The sequence below is a fragment of the Coregonus clupeaformis genome, chromosome 1, assembly GCF_020615455.1.
Source record: "Coregonus clupeaformis isolate EN_2021a chromosome 1, ASM2061545v1, whole genome shotgun sequence".
Lineage (NCBI taxonomy): Eukaryota > Metazoa > Chordata > Actinopteri > Salmoniformes > Salmonidae > Coregonus > Coregonus clupeaformis.
Genome location: NC_059192.1, coordinates 42,089,480 through 42,109,271, shown reverse-complemented (window position 1 = coordinate 42,109,271; position 19,792 = coordinate 42,089,480). Strand labels below are relative to the sequence as shown.

General features: G+C 42.3%; 1 protein-coding gene across 2 annotated transcripts in view; it reads left to right on the top strand.

Moving 5' to 3' along the window:
• LOC121568918 (phosphoinositide 3-kinase adapter protein 1) overlaps positions 1 to 19,792 on the top strand; it is a 31,530-nt gene that overhangs the window by 6,705 nt on the left and 5,033 nt on the right. Inside the window, exons 4-16 of one of the 2 annotated variants that reach the window (XM_041879408.2) lie at positions 2,768 to 2,912; positions 3,129 to 3,271; positions 4,086 to 4,218; positions 6,128 to 6,324; positions 6,507 to 6,690; positions 6,783 to 6,854; positions 9,424 to 9,672; positions 9,785 to 9,847; positions 9,963 to 10,162; positions 10,303 to 10,375; positions 12,156 to 12,317; positions 12,820 to 12,890; positions 13,251 to 13,342. In XM_041879408.2, the coding sequence (XP_041735342.1) occupies positions 2,768 to 2,912; positions 3,129 to 3,271; positions 4,086 to 4,218; positions 6,128 to 6,324; positions 6,507 to 6,690; positions 6,783 to 6,854; positions 9,424 to 9,672; positions 9,785 to 9,847; positions 9,963 to 10,162; positions 10,303 to 10,375; positions 12,156 to 12,317; positions 12,820 to 12,890; positions 13,251 to 13,342 (1,784 nt within the window). Of the gene's footprint in view, positions 1 to 2,767; positions 2,913 to 3,128; positions 3,272 to 4,085; positions 4,219 to 6,127; positions 6,325 to 6,506; positions 6,691 to 6,782; positions 6,855 to 9,423; positions 9,673 to 9,784; positions 9,848 to 9,962; positions 10,163 to 10,302; positions 10,376 to 12,149; positions 12,318 to 12,819; positions 12,891 to 13,250; positions 13,343 to 19,792 lie in introns of both variants that reach the window. The other variant, XM_041879402.2, reaches the window with a different exon arrangement.

The window sequence follows — 19,792 nt, the reverse complement described above, 5'->3', positions numbered from 1 at the left end:
GAAGTCGGAAGTTTACATACACTTAGGTTGGAGTCATTAAAACTCGTTTTTCAACCACTCCACACATTTCTTGTTAACAAACTATAGTTTTGGCAAGTCGGTTAGGACATTACTTTGTGCATGACACAAGTAATTTTTCCAACAATTGTTTACAGACAGAATATTTCACTTATAATTCACTGTATCACAATTCCAGTGGGTCAGAAGTTTACATACACTAAGTTGACTGTGCCTTTAAACAGCTTGGAAAATTCCAGAAAATGATGTCATGGCTTTAGAAGCTTCTGATAGGCTAATTGATATAATTTGAGTCAATTGGAGGTGTACCTGTGGATGTATTTCAAGGCCTACCTTCAAAGTCAGTGCCTCTTTGCTTGAAATTATGGGTAAATCAAAGGAAATCAGCCAAGACCTCAGAAATAAAATGGTAGACCTCCACAAATCTGGTTCATCCTTGGGAGCAATTTCCAAACAACTGAAGGTACCACGTTCATCTGTACAAACAATAGTACACAAGTATAAACACCATGGGACCACGCAGCCGTCAAACCGCTAAGGAAGGAGACGCATTCTGTCTCCTAGAGATGAACATACTTTGGTGCGAGAAGTGCAAATCAATCCCAGAACAACAGCAAAGGACCTTGTGAAGATGCTGGAGGAAACAGGTACAAAAGTATCTATATCCACAGTAAAACGAGTCCTATATCGACATAACCTGAATGGCCGCTCAGCAAGGAAGAAGCCACTGCACATGGGGACAAATATCGTACTTTTTGGAGAAATGTCCTCTAGTCTGATTAAACAAAAATAGAACTGTTTGGCCATAATGACCATCGTTATGTATGGAGGAAAAAGGGGGACGCTTGCAAGCCGAAGAACACCATCCCAACCGTGAAGCACGGGGGTGGCAGCATCATGCTGTGGGGGTGCTTTGTTGCAGGAGGGACTGGTGCACTTCACAAAATAGATGGCATCATGGGGAAGGAAAATGATGTGGATATATTGAAGAAACATCTTAAGACATCAGTTAGGAAGTTAAAGCTTGGTCGCAAATGGGTCTTCCAAATGGACAATGACCCCAAGCATACTTCCAAAGTTGTGGCAAAATGGCTTAAGGACAACAGAGTCAAGGTATTGGAGTGGCCATCACAAAGCCCTGATCTCAATCCTATAGAAAATGTGTGGGCAGAACTGAAAAAGCATGTGTGAGCAAGGAGGCCTACAAACCTGATTCAGTTACACCAGCTCTGTCAGGAGGAATGGGCCAAAATTCACCCAACTTATTGTGGGAAGTTTGTGGAAGGGTACCTGAAACGTTTGACCCAAGTTAAACAATTTAAAGGCAATGCTACCAAATACTAATTGAGTGTATGTAAACTTCTGACCCACTGGGAATGTGATGAAAGAAATAAAAGCTGAAATAGATCATTCTCTATTATTCTGATATTTCATGTTCTTAAAATAAAGTGGTGATCCTAACTGACCTAAAACAGGGAATTTGTACTAGGATTAAATGTCAGGAATTGTGAAAAACTGAGTTTAAATGTATATAATAAAACATTTTTTTATTACATTTTTTGCTAAAACAGGTGGGGCAGAGCCTTACAACCCCACCTGCCCTGAATGACGGGTCGCCACTGTCCACAATACTAACCTAAATGACAGAGTGAAAAGAAGGAAGCCTGTACAGAATAAAACATATTCCAAAACATGCATCCAGTTTGCAATAAGGCACTAAAGTAAAACTGCAAAAAATGTGGCAAAGAAATTGACTTTATGTCCTAAATACAAAGTGTTATGTTTGGGGCAAAACCAATACATCACTGAGTACCACTTCATATTTTCAAGCATTGTGGTGGCTGCATCATGTTATGGATATGCTTGTCATCGGCAAGGGAGTTTTTAGGATAAAAATAAACGTAATAGAGCTAAGCACAGGCAAAATCCTAGAGGAAAACCTGGTTCAGTCTGCTTTCCAACAGACACTGGTAGTTTAAATTCACCTTTCAGCAGGACAATAACCTAAAACACAAGGCTAAATATACACTGGAGTTGCTTACCAAGACAACATTGTATGTTCCTGAGTTACAGTTTTGACTTAAATCGGCATAAAAATCTATGGCAAGACTTGAAAATGTCTGTCTAGCAACGATCAACAAGCAACTTGACAGAGCTTGAAGAATTTAAGAATATTGTACAATCCAGGTGTGCAAAGCTCTTAAGAGGCTTTCCCAGAAAGACTCACAGCTGTAATCGCTGCCAAATGTGATTCTAACATGTATTGACTCAGGGGTGTGAATACTTATATAAATTAGACATTTCTGTATTTGATTTTCAATAAATTTGAAAACATTTCTAAAAACATGTTTTCACTTTGTCATTATTGGGTATTGTGTGTAGATGGGTGAGAAAAAAATATATTTCATCCATTTTAAATTCTGGCTGCAACACAACAAAATAAGTCAAGGGGTATGAATACTTTCTGAAGGCAATGTACATGATACTGTCTTAAGTGTAAAAGTTGTTGGAGTGTATAGTGTTGTACAACCATGCCTCTTGGTTACTACAATTTTGTGAGTGTGAATTTTTCTGATTATTTCTTGATTCATAGAGGCACACCCTCAAATTACCCAAAAATTATAAATCAGCTCAGGACAACTTTCTTTGCAATTGCAGTTTTTTTAGCAAACACCTATTAAGCCTAGAATAAAAAAATAAAAAAAATCCATTATCTGATGTCTCCATGATGACTGTACGTGTTTTACAGGACCATGCAACTATTTTCATTATCTTTTCAAATAAACTGGACAACCAGTTGAAAATGGAGGTGGAGTTTTCCTCTAAAGATTTAGCTGCAAAACGGGTTTTAGGGATTTTGGAGAATGAATACACCATCAGTGTTAACGCGCCTGGTAAGTAGGCTACCTTTAGAGGCTTTCAATCGCTATAGAGGAACATTTAGACCACTTACCCAGTCTTCTATTTCACTTTCACTTATTCTATTTCACTATTACATTCTTATTGTGGACATTTCTTTGACCAATGTGAATAACTTGAAGTGATTTGCCAGCCACTATGCTGTATAGTAGATAAAGAATGCTAACCCAGATAAATGTCATCTTTCCCAGATATGCCAGCAGGAGAGATGTCACTCACTCTGCATGGCAACGACTCACCAGTCTGTTTGAGGCCTGTAACATACTACACAGTCATGGGAGAAGTCAGCAGTTACCTTGAACTTGCAGCTGCTCCCATGGACTTTATGTGTCAGGTGAGAGTGCTCAGTACAGAGTAAAAACACAGTAATGAAGACTGACAAATTCAGTTTTCAACATCTCTAAATAATTGATTTTGAAAGGGATAGTTCACGGGGGTGGTTTCCTTACCCTGTAAGGTTTGACAGCAATCCATGCTTTGGTTTAGTTTCCCTGGCACTGTTTCCAAATGCTAAGATTTTATAATTTGTGCCAAATCCAAGTCCTGGTACCGATATTAGAATTTTTCGCACATCATGCCCTAATCATACGAAAGGATCTCAAATCGATTGTGAAGTTCAACAAAATCACTTATAGATGATTTAACATGATGCGAAAAATGCTAAAATCAGTACCATGACTTGAATGGGATTTGTGCCACAAATGCGAGTGCCTGTTACCATTTAGTAGGCTTGCAACAAGCTAAGGTGCTAGGGATGGGCTTAAAATGCAAGCTACGGCTCCAAGCATCAGTGGTTCAATCCCAGTGACTGGTTTTGTTATTTTTGTTTTTTTCTGTTTAAACCCTATCTCAAACCTTAACCCTAACCTTAACCAGTTGGAATTACTGCCTAAACTTACATTTCGGTTTCAGTTTTGTGCAGTTTGATTGAAGGCTAACATATGGCAAAATACGCTGTAATTAAAAGGGCAAGAGAGGCCATCTCCTGTTGCCTTCAGTTATGTCAAATGTCTCTATTTTCATTGGAGGTTGCGTTGCATCTCACACAGACTAAAGCTTCAAGAAAGCCTAAAAAACATTAATGTTTAAATTCTTTAGAACATATTAAATTTCCTTCAATAGTATGTTGTTCATTTCTATGTTTCTAGGCATTCAATATCACATCCAATACCACAGAGTCACTTGACAATATGCTGACAGACTCGTTAAAAGGCAGGATTCCTGCAAGTGGACTTCATGTGTTTGGAATCAGACAGATCGAGGAAGACAATATGGCTGCATGTAAGTGCTTTACATTTTGACCAGAAAATATAACGGAATGATACATTTGCTTGTCTACACACTAACAGTTCTATTGAAACTGGTATGCATGTTTTTGTGGTAAGGAAAAACAATGTGCTAGCTAGTTTCTAGTGAATACTTACACTACATTGTTGTAGATGTTTCACGAGAGAGTAAGGGGAGTTCCTCAAACAGTTCCACTAATCTCAGTTAGGTATTTTTTTTAAATCATATTCTTTAAAATCAAGTGATATGCAGTTGCGGCCAAATATATTGGCACCATTACACTTTTCCCTATTTCTTATAAAATACGTTGACATTTAAGCTTTTGGCCACCAGACCTTCTAATTGGATTTTCAACATTGCAGAACACATTTAATTTTTTTAAACTTACGTTTACAATTTTAATTGAGAAAATATAGACAAATGGCATTGCCAAAATTATTGCCGCCCAGGAGCTAGTAATTGGTTGCACAGCCTTTGGCCAAGATAACTGCAGACAAACGCTTCTTGTAGCCATAAATGAGTTTAATGCACCTTTCTACTGCCAATTTTTTTAGCAACAAACTGCTCTAATTCTTCAATGTTTAAAGGGTGCCCTCCACCAACTGCTGTTTTCAGATCTCGCCATAAGTTTTGGATGTGATTCTGGACTCTTCGCTGGCCACTCCAAAACAGCCCAGCATCTCTTACTGAACCATTCCTGGGTGCTTTTTGATGTGTGTTTGGGGTTGTTTTCCTGCTGGAATAACCTTCAAATGGAGACCCAGGTTTTGGACACTGGGTTGAACATTGGACTCCAAAACACCTGATAATCTGCTGATTTCATGATGTCTTGCACTTATTCAAGGCCCCCAGCACTAGAGGCAGCAAAGCAACCCCACAGCATGATCAAACCTCCCCATATATGACATTGAAGAATTAGAATGGTTTGCTGCTGAAGAGTGGCCCGAATTGCCAGTAGAAAGGTGCAGCAAGCTCACAAGAAGCATTTGTTGGCAGTTTTATAATTTTTTATTTCAATTTATTTTAGAAGAAATAGGGAATTATTTCAGTAAAGTGCAAGGGTGCCAATATGTTTGGCCGCAATTGTATTTGCATTTTTTTTTTTATGGGCCAAAAATACAGACAGTGGCTCTAAGCAGAGTTGGGGTCAATTCCATTTAAATATAGGGGTTGATTGAAAATCCCTCCCTATATATTGAGAATCAAAAGACACTAAAACATAAAGAATGGAGTAAAAACAATCTTGCAGTTTGGGTTATGACAGTGTAATACAGTTGTAGTAAGCAAGTATGTTATTTGCTTATTTAATTATTTGACATTACCATTTAATGACAGGAACTCTTACAGATTGTGCCTTTAATTACAGATTATGCCATTAAATTTACTCTGACAGTCAAATTAGTTCCTAGACGGCCGAATATAAATCCATCCTTAAGCAGACAGTTGTTATGGTTATGAAATTGGATAAATGGGACACGTCGGGAAAAAAAAGTTGCCAAAATGTGATTTTTTCAAATGACCGATGAACTACCATTCACCTGCTGTAATCATCCAAATGTTTTATCTGGGACATCCAAAAAATGTGATCTGGGACATGGCCACTGATCATCCAAAAATGTTATCTGGACATTCAAAAATGCCATCAAATGATGTCCACATTATTTTTTATCTGAGAGTCCAAGAATCCCCATCGAGTTATGTTGACATCCAGGAATGTGATCCAAGGTCCAAAAGGTCAATACATTCTGTGTTCTAAATTTAGGTGAATTGGGAACATTTCTTTTTTGGGAACATTTCTTTTTTATCAAGTTCAACTTTTATCCTGAAAGTTTTGAGTCTTCAAGAACGTTCATAACAAGTGGAATAGATCACATAGATTCATTTGACTGTTTTTGTCACTCAGGTCAGCGAAAGCAGGAGCTTCCCACTCTGCTTCATTTTGCTGCAAAGTATGGGCTGAAGAAGCTTACCACAGTCCTGCTACAGTGTCCAGGTGCCTTACAGGCCTACAGCGTAATGAATAAGAATGGAGACTACCCAAATACACTGGCAGAGAGGAGCGGTTTCTCTGACTTGAGACAGTTCATGGACGACTTTGTGGTAAGTCCATTGTTAGTATGTTTATCTTGTATCTCTCTAGTGTGATCTCAATTATGGGAAATGCTCTGAATTGCACAACAATTAAATCAAATAGCAGCTACCGGTAAATCATATTGTAGTAACTTTCTGAAATAATATCTTTAGTGAAGACTAAGACTATGTGCACGATATCTCGTATGTAGGAGACGGCTGACATGCTGAAGTCTCATATCAAAGAATCCATCTCGGCTAAAGAAGATGATGTGTACGAGTCCACGTCCATCTCCTCTCGAGATATCATCATGAAGTATTCCCTGAACCCCGGGTGCCAAGAAGACATCTATGAGTCCATGATGGGGTTAAGCCCAGACTACATGGAAGACCTATGTATGACTAATTACATGAAGTACCATTTCCCATTGATGATGATGATGATGATGGATTAATATCATTATCTTTGAATATTTTATTTCCCTCAGATGAGGACATGGAGAAGGCATTAGGAGAGTCGCATAACCCAGAGGAAATCATACTTAGAAAGTTTTTTCAAGGTAAATTGACAAAATATGAATGCTGGGAACTGTTTCATATCGATATACAGTGCATTCAGAAAAGTATTCAGAAAGTATACGTTACAGCCTTACTCTAAAATTGATTAAATTGTTTTTTTCTCTCTCAATCTACACAGAAAACCCCATAATGACAAAGCAAAAACAGGTTTTTATAAATTTGTGCACATGTAGTACAAATAAAAAACTGAAAAATTACATTTACATAAGTATTCAGACCCTTTACTCAGTACCTTGTTGAAGCACCTTTGGCAGCGATTACAGCCTCAAGTCTTCTTGGGTATGACACTACAAGCTTTGCACACCTGTATATGTTCAATCAGGTTCAAGTTTGGGCTCTGTCTGGACCACTGAAGGACATTCAGAGACTTGTCCTGAAGCCTCTTCTGCGTTGTCTTGGCTGTGTGCTCAGGGTCGTTGTCCTGTTGGAAGGTGAACCGTCGCCCCAGTCTGAGGTCCTGAGCAGGTTTTCATCAAGGATCTCTATTTTGCATCTTTCCCTCAATTGTGACTAGTCTCCCAGTCCCTGCCGCTGAAAAACATCCCCACAGCATGATGCTGCCACCACCATGCTTCACCGTAGGGATGGTGCCAGGTTTCCTCCAGACGTGACGCTTGGCATTCAGGCCAAAGAGTTCAATCTTGGTTTCATCAGACCAGAGAATCTTGTTTCTCATGGTATGAGAGTCCTTTAAGATCCTTTTGGCAAACTCCAAGCGGGCTGTCATGTGCCTTTTACTGAGGAGTGGCTTCCGTCTGGCCACTCTACCATAAAGGCCTGATTGAGTGGCCCAGCCAGAGCCCGGACTTGAACCCGATCGAACATCTCTGGAGAGACCTGAAAATAGCTGTGCAGTGATGCTCTCCATCCAACCTCCTAGTGCTTGAGAGGATCTGCAGAGAAGAATGGGAGAAACTCCCCAAATACAGGTGTGCCAAGCTTGTAGCGTCAGACCCAAGAAGATTTGAGGCTGTAATCGCTGCCAAAGGTTCTTCAACAAAGTACTGAGTAAAGGGTCTGAATACTTATGTAAATGTGATATCAGTTTTTTATTTTTTTTAACTGTTTTTGCTTTGTCATTATGGGGTATTGTGTGTCGATTGACGAGGGGGAAAAACAATTTTAACAACAAAAAATGTGGAAAAAGTCAAGGGGTCTGAATACTTTCCGAATGCACTGAAATGGTCTGCTGATGGGCCCTCAATGGTTGATGGGGTTCTCATTGTATTTAAACTAGTTAGGTAGGTTTAGGCCCCAAGAACATTCACAGCTGGCTCAAGGGGCAATCAACAGTTGTCTAAACTTCACAAAGCCTTGGAAGTGAACAGAAAATGGACACAGTTGCAATGTTATTTATAAAACTGATATGATATTGATATTTTATTAAAAAATGAAACTGATATTGATCAAATAAAATGTTATTTGTCACATGCGCCGAATACAACAGATGTAGACCTTACCGTGAAACGCTTACTTGTCAATGTAAATAGTGATTTGCCAAATGGAGGGCGAGGGAGAGCTTTGTATGCATCTCTGTGTGTGGAGTAAAGGTGGTCTAGATTTGTTTTCCTCTGGTTGCACATGTGACATGCTGGTAGAAATTAGGTCAAACTGATTTAAGTTTGCCTGCATTAAAGTCCCCGGCCACTAGGAGCGCCATTTCTGGATGAGCATTTTCTTGTTTGCTTATGGCCTTATACAGCTCATTGAGTGCGGTCTTATTGCCAGCATCGGTTTGTGGTGGTAAATAGACGGCTACGAATAATATAGATGAAAACTCTCTTGGTAGACAGTGTGTTCTACAGCTTATCATGAGGTACTCTACATCAGGCGAGCAACACCTCGAGACTTCTTTAATATTAGACATCGCGCACCAGCTGTTATTGACAAATAGACACACACCCCCACCCCTCTTCTTACCAGACGTAGCTGTTCTGTCCTGCCGATGTACGGAAAACCCAGCCAGCTCTATATTATCCGTGTCGTCGTTCAGCCACGACTCGGTGAAACATAAGATATTACAGTTTTGAATGTCCCGTTGGTAGCATAATCTCGAACGGAGATCATTCAGTTTATTTTCCAGTGATTGCACGTTGGCCAATAGAACGGATGGTAGAGGCGGGTTACCCACTCACCGACAAATTCTCACAAGGCACCCCAATCTCCGCCCCCTGTATTTCAGTCTTTTCTTCACGCGAATGACGGGGATTCAGGCCTGGTTTTGGAGAAGCAGTATATCCTTTGCGTCGGACTCATTAAAGAAAAAATCTTTGTCCAGTTCGATGTGAGTAATCGCTGTTCTGATATCCAGAAGCTCTTTTCGGTCATAAGAGAAGGTAGCAGCAACATTATGTACAAAATAAGTTACAAACAATGCAGTATTTTTTTTTTGCACAGTTGGTTAGGAGCCCGTAAAACGGCAGCCATCCCCTCCGGCGCCATTATAGTACATATCGATGCCATATCGATGACCATTTCCATATCGATGCCCATCACTACAAAAATACTGTACTGCATTGTACTGTAATTGGACTTGTGGACTTTTTTAAGGGAAACCTGATGCAGGTGTGGCCCAAGTTGGGGAGCATACAACTAATGAAGAGGTGGGAGACCAGGTGGAAGAACCAGAGGGGTTTGAGGAGGAAGACCCTTACAACATGTTTGTTCAAGATCAAATCTATGACACGGTGGATGAGAATGCGAGCTATATCCCAGAAATGTTCAACCGTCCACCAGCCCCAATTCCGAGACCTGTAACATTTTCAGAGTCTGAGAAGTCCAAGACCTACATCTCAAGAGGTACATGACTGAAAAGCACAAGTGTTCTCCAAAGCTATTAGCTAGTGCATAAGTCACCAAACCAGTGGTGTATTTAAGGTCCAGGTGAATGACTATGCTTTACGATTCACAGTGTTTTCGGGAAAAGAAGAATCAAATCCACAGAGGGACCTCAGAGAAACCCAGTCAAACACAGGTACACATCAAATATAAAATCACTTGAGATTTTATTTTCTATATACTGCACATTGTCCTGAATCACATCTTCTCCACTAATTAGTAAAACAATGTATGTGTCTCCAAACCTCCAGTGAGGCCTGTGAGAGACAGAGCCGCCACCTCCTCTTCCCACGACCCCTACGCTGGAATGAAGACCCCAGGCCAGAGGCAGCTCATAGCCTTGCAGGAGAAAGTGAAGGTGGGGGTCCTGAGTGTGGATGATGCTGTGCAGGAATTCAAGATCTGGCAGTTTGACCAGGATAGGAGATCTCAGTCTCTGCGCTATCAACAGGTACAGTAGTAGATTATAGTTAATACTCATATCTCTTGGCAGAACACAATAAACATATATTTTCTGTGGCCCAGGCATAGCTTTTGGGGGTACAATGATTATCTGAAATAATGAATAAATAAAATATATTTTGGTCACAGGAAAATCTAAAAAGATTACGAGACAGCATTGCCAGACGCCATAAAGAGAGGGAGAAGATTGGGAAGGAGATCGGTAGGCATATTTGGAGACTCTACTTTGCCTCTACATGTGACAAGAGCATACTGTACTTTGTAGGCTACTTAATTTGAAATTACATTTCATTTATCAGGCTTGATGAAAAGTGTTTTTATTTTTATTTTTTAAATGGCCTTTCCTATTTGACTATGCCTACAATTCTGTATGTCCATAAGACAGCATCGGTGGTCATATTTGATATACACTGAACAAAAATATAAACACAACATGCAACAGTTCATATAAGGAAATCAGTCAATTGAAATAAATTCATCAGGCCCTAATCTATGGATTTCACATGACTGGGAATACAGATGTGCAGCTGTTGGTCACAGATAGCTTAAAAAAGGTAGGGGTGTGGATCAGAAAACCAGGCAGTATCTGGTGTGGCCACCATTTGCCTCATGCAGTGCGACATCTTCTTTGCATAGAGTTGATCAGGCTGTTGATGGCCTGTGGAATGTTGTCCAACTCCTCTTCAATGGCTGTGCGAAGTTGCTGGATATTGGCGGAAACTGGAACACCCTGTCGTACAAGTCGATCCAGAGCATCCCAAACATGCTCAATGTGTGACATGTCTGGTGAGTATGCAGGCCATGGAAGAACAAAGCCATTTTCAGCTTCCAGGAATTGCGTACAGATCCTTGCGACATGGGGCCATGCATTATCATGCTGAAACATGAGGTGATGGCGGCGGATGAATGGCACGACAATGGGCCTCATGATCTTGTCACGGTATCTCTGTGCATTCAAATTGCCATCGATAAAAAAGGCAATTGTGTTCGTTGTCCGTAGCTTATGCCTGCCCATACCATAACCCCACTGCCACCATGGTGCAGTCTGTTCACAACGTTGACATCAGCAACCTGCTCGACCCACACAACGCCATACACGCTGTCTGCCATCTGCCCGGTACCGTTGAAACTGGGATTCATCCTTGAAGAGCACACTTGTTCAGCATTTGCCCACTGAAGTCGGTTACGACGTCGAACTGCAGTCAGGTCAAGACCCTAGTGAGGACGACGAGCACACAGATGAATTTCCCAGAGACGGTTTCTGACAGTTTGTGCAGAAATTCTCCAGCTGTGTAAACCCACAGTTTCATCAGCTGTCCGGGTGGCTGGTCTTAGACGATCCAGCAGGTGAAGATGCCGGATGTGGAGGTCATGGGCTGGCGTGGTTACACGTGGTCTGTGGTTACACGTACTTCCAAATTCTCTAAAATGATGTTGAAGGCGGTTTATGGTAGAGAGATTAACATTAAATTAACATTAAATTATCTGACCTGCAGTCAGAATGCCAATTGCAAGCTCCCTCAAAACTTGAGACATCTGTGGCATTGTGTTGTGTGACAAAACTGAACATTTTACAGTGGCCTTTTATTGTCCCCAGCACAAGGTGCACCTGTGTAATGATCATGCTGTTCAATCAGCTTCTTGATATGCCACACCTGTCAGGTGAATGGATTATCTTGGCAAAGGAGAAATGCTCACTAACAGGGATGTAAACTAATTTGTGCAACACTTTTTTGAGAAATAAGCTTTTTGTGCATATGGAACATTTCTGGGATCTTTTATTTCAGTTCATGAAACATGGGACCAACACTTTATATGGTGCGTTTATATTTTTGTTCAGTATAAAAACATGATGTTACAGTTACAGTAAAACACTTAAATGGAAATACTTTGGAACATCTATGTACTGTATGTATGACATTTAGCTTATTGTTGATGATTGATGCTTATTGTTGATCTGGCCTCTTCCCTGTGAGATCTAGAGATAAGCGCCCCACTGCAGAGGAACCTTCACTGGGGTTCCAACATGGCTGTGGAGTGTTCTGTGTACGAGCCCGCCCCACAGGTCATGACCCAGACCCCTCCTGTGGCCCGGCCAATCCAGAGAAGCACCTGGAAAACTGGCAGTACCTCCAGCACATCCAGTGAGTCCAATCTGTCGTTTTCATGTCACTATGAGCCTTATGTCAGGATGGCAGTCAAAAATGACAACTGATGTAATGATTGAGTTGGTCTAGTTTTGATGTTGGATATATTACAAGATGATGTTAGTGTGGATTGTCAAAAATCTGTATTAGTAGAGCGATAGTGCTTATAGAAATATACTTGTGTTTGCAGAATGATGAAATCTGCAACACGTGGTCATTTGTTTTGCTGATCAACTCTGATTATTTCCATATCATCTATGGTCGTTATGTCTAAAATATTAGACCTGTAGCTACATTACTCTCCCCATTATTGTTGCTTTACTCAGATGCTCTCTCTGAGTCGCCTTCATCTCTAGCTATTAATGTGTACTTAAGCCTTGGCTGAAGTGGGGAGGTCATCCCAACCTTCTACAGGCTCTTACCTCTTCAAGAAATTGTTTCACATTTACTTGTAGTGTTTCTTTCCTGAGCATATATTTTTTTACTTGAACTTTCCCAGGTAGTGGCAGTAACAGACTCAGCACACATAGTAACATTAGCTACAGCAGTGGAACTGAGCCCGAGTTTGAGGTAAGGCCAAATTGTTCTTCAAAGCCCAGTTCACCCAACACGCTTTTGGTATATTTCTGTCTTTGTGAAAGCATGGCTTAGTCAACAAGGCTGAATAGCTTATCCTTATTCCTACGTATAGTTGCTGGAGAGACATTAAATCCAACTGAATCAACTCACCACCAAAAGCATTAAGTTATAAACACCTTTGTAATTTACCAAAAGCATATTGATGAAAAAAATATAGAATACTTAGGAAGGCACCATGTACTTATTTACAATGTACTCTTGTCAATGTATTTACAATGTTCTCTGTCACCTGCGCTTTTGTCAATAACCTGATTATTAATTATGCTGTGTATTGATTTGATCCATGGAAAGGACACAGTAGACATCCTCCCAATTCCACCACGAATCGCTGAGGCCGCATCTCTACTTCCTCCCCCCAGAATCCCTCCACGACTCCCAGACCGGTAAGCCCACTCTTTCGATAAGAGAGGCCATTTCATACATTCCTGTATCAGGATCACAGAAACTTGCTGTAACTTGATTTCAGAATGTAATTGCATGTAATGCAACATGGAATTACAGAAAGGCAACATCACAGGAGTTAAAAGTAGAATCAGTAATATGACGTCGTCATAAACAGCAGAGTGACATCCTGCTCACAGAAATCAACAACAAAATTGAACTTGAATGTCAAAAGTTGAGAATGACACAAATATTAATTTTCACAAAGTCTGCTGCCTCAGTTTTGATGATGTCCATTTGCATATACTCCAGAATGTTATGATGAGTGATCAGATGAATTGCAATTAATTGCAAAGTCCCTCTTTGCCATGAAAATGAACTTAATCCGCAAAAAACATTTCCACTGCATTTCAGCCCTGCCACAAAAGGACTAGCTGACATCATGTCAGTGATTCTCTCGTTAACACAGGTGAGAGTGTTGACGAGGACAAGGCTGGAGATCACTCTGTCATGCTGATTGAGTTAGAATAACAGACTGGAAGCTTTAAAAGGAGGGTGGTGCTTGAAATCATTGTTTTTCCTCTGTTAACCATGGTTACCTGCAAGGAAACAAATGCCGTCATTATTGCTTTGCACAAAAAGGGCTTCACAGGCAAGGATATTGCTGCTAGTAAGATTGCACCTAAATCAACCATTTATCGGATCATCAAGAACTTCAAGGAGAGAGGTTAAATTGTTGTGAAGAAGGCTTCAGGGCGCCCAAGAAAGTCCAGCAAGCGCCAGGACCGTCTCCTAAAGTTGATTCAGCGGCGGGATCGGGGCACCACCAGTGCAGAGCTTGCTCAGGAATGGCAGCAGGCAGGTGTGAGTGCATCTGCACGCACAGTGAGGCAAAGACTTTTGGAGGATGGCCTGGTGTCAAGAAGGGTAGCGAGGAAGCCACTTATCTCCAGGAAAAAAATCAGGGACAGACTGATATTCTGCAAAAGGTACAGGGATTGGACTGCTGAGGACTGGGGTAAAGTCATTTTCTCTGATGAATCCCCTTTCCGATTGTTTGGGGCATCCAGAAAAAAGCTTGTCCGGAGAAGACAAGGTGAGCACTACCATCAGTCCTGTGTCATGCCAACAGTAAAGCATCCTGAGACCATTCATGTGTGGGGTTGCTTCTCAGCCAACGGAGTGGGCTCACTCACAATTCTGCCTAAGAACACAGCCATGAATAAAGAATGGTACCAACACATCCTCAGAGAGCAACTTCTCCCAACCATCCAAGAACAGTTTGGTGACGAACAATGCCTTTTCCAGCATGATGAAGCACCTTGCCATAAGGCAACAGTGATAACTAAGTGGCTCGGGGAACAAAACATTGAAATGTTGGGTCCATGGCCAGGAAACTCCCCAGATCTTAATCCCATTGAGAACTTGTGGTCAATCCTCAAGAGGCGGGTGGACAAACAAAAACCCACAAATTCTGACAAACTCCAAGCATTGATTGTGCAAGAATGGGCTGCCATCAGTCAGGATGTGGCCCAGAAGTTAATTGACAGCATGGCAGGGCGGATTGCAGAGGTCTTGAAAAAGAAGGGTCAACACTGCCAATATTGACTCTTTGCATAAACTTAATATAAATTGTCAAAGCCTTTGACACTTATGGAATGTTTGTAATTATACTTCAGTATACCATAGTAACATCTGACAAAAATATCTAAAAACACTGAAGCAGCAAACTTTGTGAAGACCAATACAAAAATCCCAAAAATCACATTGTATGATTTTTAAGTAATTAATTTGCATTTTATTGCATGACATAAGTATTTGATACATCAGAAAAGCAGAACTTAATATTTGGTACAGAAACCTTTGTTTGCAATTACAGAGATCATACGTTTCCTGTAGGTCTTGACCAGGTTTGCACACACACTGCAGCAGGGATTTTGGCCCACTCCTCCATACAGACCTTATCCAGATCCTTCTGGTTTCGGGGCTGTCGCTGGGCAATACGGACTTTCAGCTCCCTCCAAAGATTTTCTATTAAGATGCTTCTTACGGAGCCACTCCTTAGTTGCCCTGGCTGTGTGTTTCGGGTCGTTGTCATGCTGGAAGACCCAGCCACGACCCATCTTCAATGCTCTTACTGAGGGAAGGAGGTTGTTGGCCAAGATCTCGCGATACATGGCCCCATCCATCCTCCCCTCAATACGTGTCAGTCGTCCTGTCCCCTTTGCAGAAAAGCATCCCCAAAGAATGATGTTTCCACCTCCATGCTTCACGGTTGGGATGGTGTTCTTGGGGTTGTACTCATCCTTCTTCTTCCTCCAAACACGGCGAGTGGAGTTTAGACCAAAAAGCTCTATTTATGTCTCATCAGACCACATGACCTTCTCCCACTCCTCCTCTGGATAATCCAGATGGTCATTGGCAAACTTCAGACGGGCCTGGACATGCGCTGGCTTGAGCAGGGGGACCTTGCGTGCACTGTAGGATTTTAATCCATGACCGCGTAGTGTGTTACTAATGGTTTTCTTTGAGACTGTGGTCCCAGCTCTCTTCAGGTCATTGACCAGGTCCTGCCATGTAGTTCTGGGCTGATCCCTCACCTTCCTCATGATCATTGATGCCCCACGAGGTGAGATCTTGCATGGAGCCCCAGACCGAGGGTGATTGACCGTCATCTTGAACTTCTTCCATTTTCTAATAATTGCGGCAACAGTTGTTGCCTTCTCACCAAGCTGCTTGCCTATTGTCCTGTAGCCCATCCCAGCCTTGTGCAGGTCTAGAATTTTATCCCTGATGTCCTTACACAGCTCTCTGGTCTTGGCCATTGTGGAGAGGTTGGAGTCTGTTTGATTGAGTGTGTGGACAGGTGTCTTTTATACAGGTAACGAGTTCAAACAGGTGCAGTTAATACAGGTAATGAGCGGAGAACAGGAGGGCTTCTTAAAGAAAAGCTATCAGGTCTGTGAGAGCCGGAATTCTTACTGGTTGGTATGTGATCAAATACTTATGTCATGCAATAAAATGCAAATTAACTACTTAAAAATCATACAATGTGATTTTTTGGATTTTTGTTTTAGATTCCGTCTCTCACAGTTGAAGTGTACCTATGATAAAAATTACAGACCTCTACATGCTTTGTAAGTAGGAAAACCTGCAAAATCGGCAGTGTATCAAATACTTGTTCTCCCCACTGTAAGTTCCTACAACTTTTAAAAACAACTCCAAAACCCCTGCCACTGTCACTTTAGGCCCAGGCTGTGTGGTACAAGGGTGAATGGTGGGACTTGGGGCAGACACACGCCATGGAAATGTAGGCTCCCCTCTCGGGTGTGCTCTCCCTCTTCCCGTCCGCTTCCTCATCTCCCTCTGCTTCCTCCTCCCCCTCTTCACTCTCCTCTTCCTCTCTCCCTCCACTCTCATCTACACTCTGTCCTCTTCACTCTCCTCTTCCTCCACTCTCCTCTCCCTCTCCTTTTCCTCTCTCCCGCTCCACATCTCTATCCCTCCAATCATCTCTAACTCCACTTCCTCCCTGCCTTTTGCTGCTGAGCTCTCCACATCACTTCCTTCGCTTTCACTGACCTAGACGAACAGAGTAACAAGAGAGGAGCAACAAATAGGTACAATTGTAGTCAGGAACATCATTCTCTCTCTTCCTTCCTCTTTCTTTTTCTCAACCATACACATACTCTCTTCCTAATAAGGGGTTTCCATAATAAATTGTGTGATACAGTTACACACCTCCCATTCCACACACACACACACACACACACACACACACTCTCTCTCTCTCTTCCAATCAACTCTTGCTTTCTTTCCTGACAGACTAACAACATAGTTCACCAATGTTAGCTGATTAGTTATGAAACTGGGACAGTTTCCAAATTAATTGCATCGGTAGAAACAGGACAAAACAAGGTACTTGTTAGCTGGCTATGCAAACAAATATCCAACTAATCATATGAGCTCCAATGCGCAGGCATCTACTACCCTAACACGACAGCTAAGCTGTCAAATAACAGGAAAAAGAGGCAATGTATAGCCAATGAATATCTGCACCTAGCAAACAAATTACTCTAGCCTTCATTTCGGTGGCAAGTTAGCTGGTTATCTGTATGGCTAGCTAGTGAAAGTGACAGCTGAGGTTGACGCTTCGTGAGCGCAGCCCAAATTTACCACTACACGCAACTTCTTGCCTGACAGACTAACTAGTTAGCTAGCTAGCTATAGCAATCATTCGAGCGCTACTGCTGATGTGCTTGCCTGTACCAACCAAGTTATCATGACATGATGTGATTTTCTAATCTGAGCTAATCACCAAATTTCATAGCATCAAACATCGACAAGACCAAACATATGTCTGCTGTTTACTAGTTTCACTCACCTCGACATCATTGCTTTTCAAAGTGCAAGGACATGTGCGAATCCATATCACCAACCAACATAGATAAAGCCAACATAAAGCCTCTTTCACAGTGAAAAGTTGTGTCTGCTTCGGCACCGTCATTTTGATTAATGAAGTTAAAAAAACTTTGAAAAGTCAAATGACAGCATACCCTGTTTCCGGTTTCTGGTTGATGACAAAAGCCACGCGAATACGACAACAGGTTGTTAGCAAGTTAATTTTGCAATATTGACACAGATATTATTGTTAGAAAAACATTTCCGTTGGCTGCCGCTATAGTAATTTAAAGAAAGGCCGTCGACGGCCGCTATCGGTTCTAAAGGGATTTATTAAATTACCCTGAAGTTGTAGTATGCAGCCCCACATATAAGAGGAACTGACCTCAAATCTGTCAGTAGATCAGCATGTTTCTCCGTGATCGTATCATTGAGTCAGCTGAGCACAGTCAGCAGCTGACTCTGGAGGCTACTGCAATGACTCGTGGCAGAAGAATGAAGGTTACGTACAGTATGTAACCACGGTTATGTGAGCTATATGGATCACTCCAATATATTGGTATCACTCCGCGGCGGAGGAATACATCCGAGGTGAGGATTTACAGATTTACTCCCTTGTACACCTGTGTCACAGCTGGGGTCCGCCCCTATATATAGACCCCATGGCCACGACACACGTTCTCTTTCATTTTCTTGGCGGACGTCCGTATGGTTTGAGGTACAAACTTTCTAAAGTTCGCTTGGTAAGTCACTGTTAAGTGTAATATCTTGCATGGAAGTATACTCACTAGCTGTTTGCAGCCTGGAGCAGCTGGCCACATGGCCAGCCCTCTTGATCTGCATCTTCCGCCCGTGGTTTGTCGTACTTGTGTTTCGTTAGCGTTACACTACGACTCCGTGTGCATCCATTAGTATGGTGGCTCTTGCTGCACAAACTGTAATTTACCTTACAAAACTTGCCGACTGGCTTGTACTATGTGTGTGTGTTGTGAATTGCTTTAACATGCTGCTAATTACCCTGCAGGGTCTTTTCTTGTTCTTTCCCATGCAGAGTGTAAGAGTATCGTGGTTTAGCAGACGCTCTTATCCAGAGCGACTTACAGTTAGTGAGTGCATACATTTTTCATACTGGCCCCCCGTGTGAATCGAACCCACAATCCTGGCGTTGCAAGCGCCATGCTCTACCAACTGAGCTACATTAACTTTGGAGTTCCTTAACGGAGTTACTCCATCATATGATGCTGCTTGGATATTAAACCGGCTAGGTAATATTGCAGTTGGCGTAAAAAACTAAAACTAAAAAATCAAATCCATTACCTGGTTGCTGTTTTTTGTTGTCTGCCTGTTTTCCCCACACGGGTCTTCCCCGGTTTTTGCAGAGGTAATGGGTAATTTATCCCTCACCGGGTTCCTATTCCTCCAAGCGGGTCACGACATAAGCTCTCCCAGGGCGTTGGACCCCTGCTCTGTGGCCTTGTTGGCTTGGCTGAGCTTATTGCTTCCCTTTGTGACAGGTGTGATGGTGGCATCCCCCCTGGTGATCCGCATACCTCATGTATGCACTGCCTGGGCTTGAGCTACGCGGAGAGGGTGGTGGAGCTCCCTACTGGATGCCTGTTTTATGTGGTGTTCTCAGAAAGCCTGCGCCTGGCGCAATTGGAGGCCACGCGCGAGTGGGTCGGCCATGCTCAGGCTGGAGACGAGCTCCCTCCCTCAGAAGTGGTGCGCCAGCGAGCTGTTAGTCCCTCTAGTGGGCCCAGTACCCCTCCCAGGAAGCGTGGCCAGAGCCACCACAGGCAGAGCCCATCTGCTGCCAGTCCTGGACGGGGGCAGGAGTCGGACCGCTGGGACCACCTTGAACGCAGGTTGATAGCTTCGGTGGCAACGACAGCTGTTCCCTGTTGGCCAGTGATAGGCTGTTCCTGGGTAACGATGCTGGCACTGTTCACCGCCGTGAGCGGGGCTGACAGGCCATCAGAAGCCGGCAGCGGGGCTTCATTGCCCCCAGCGGCTCGAGAGGCTATGAGGAGCCTACTCACTCGGGTGGCCTC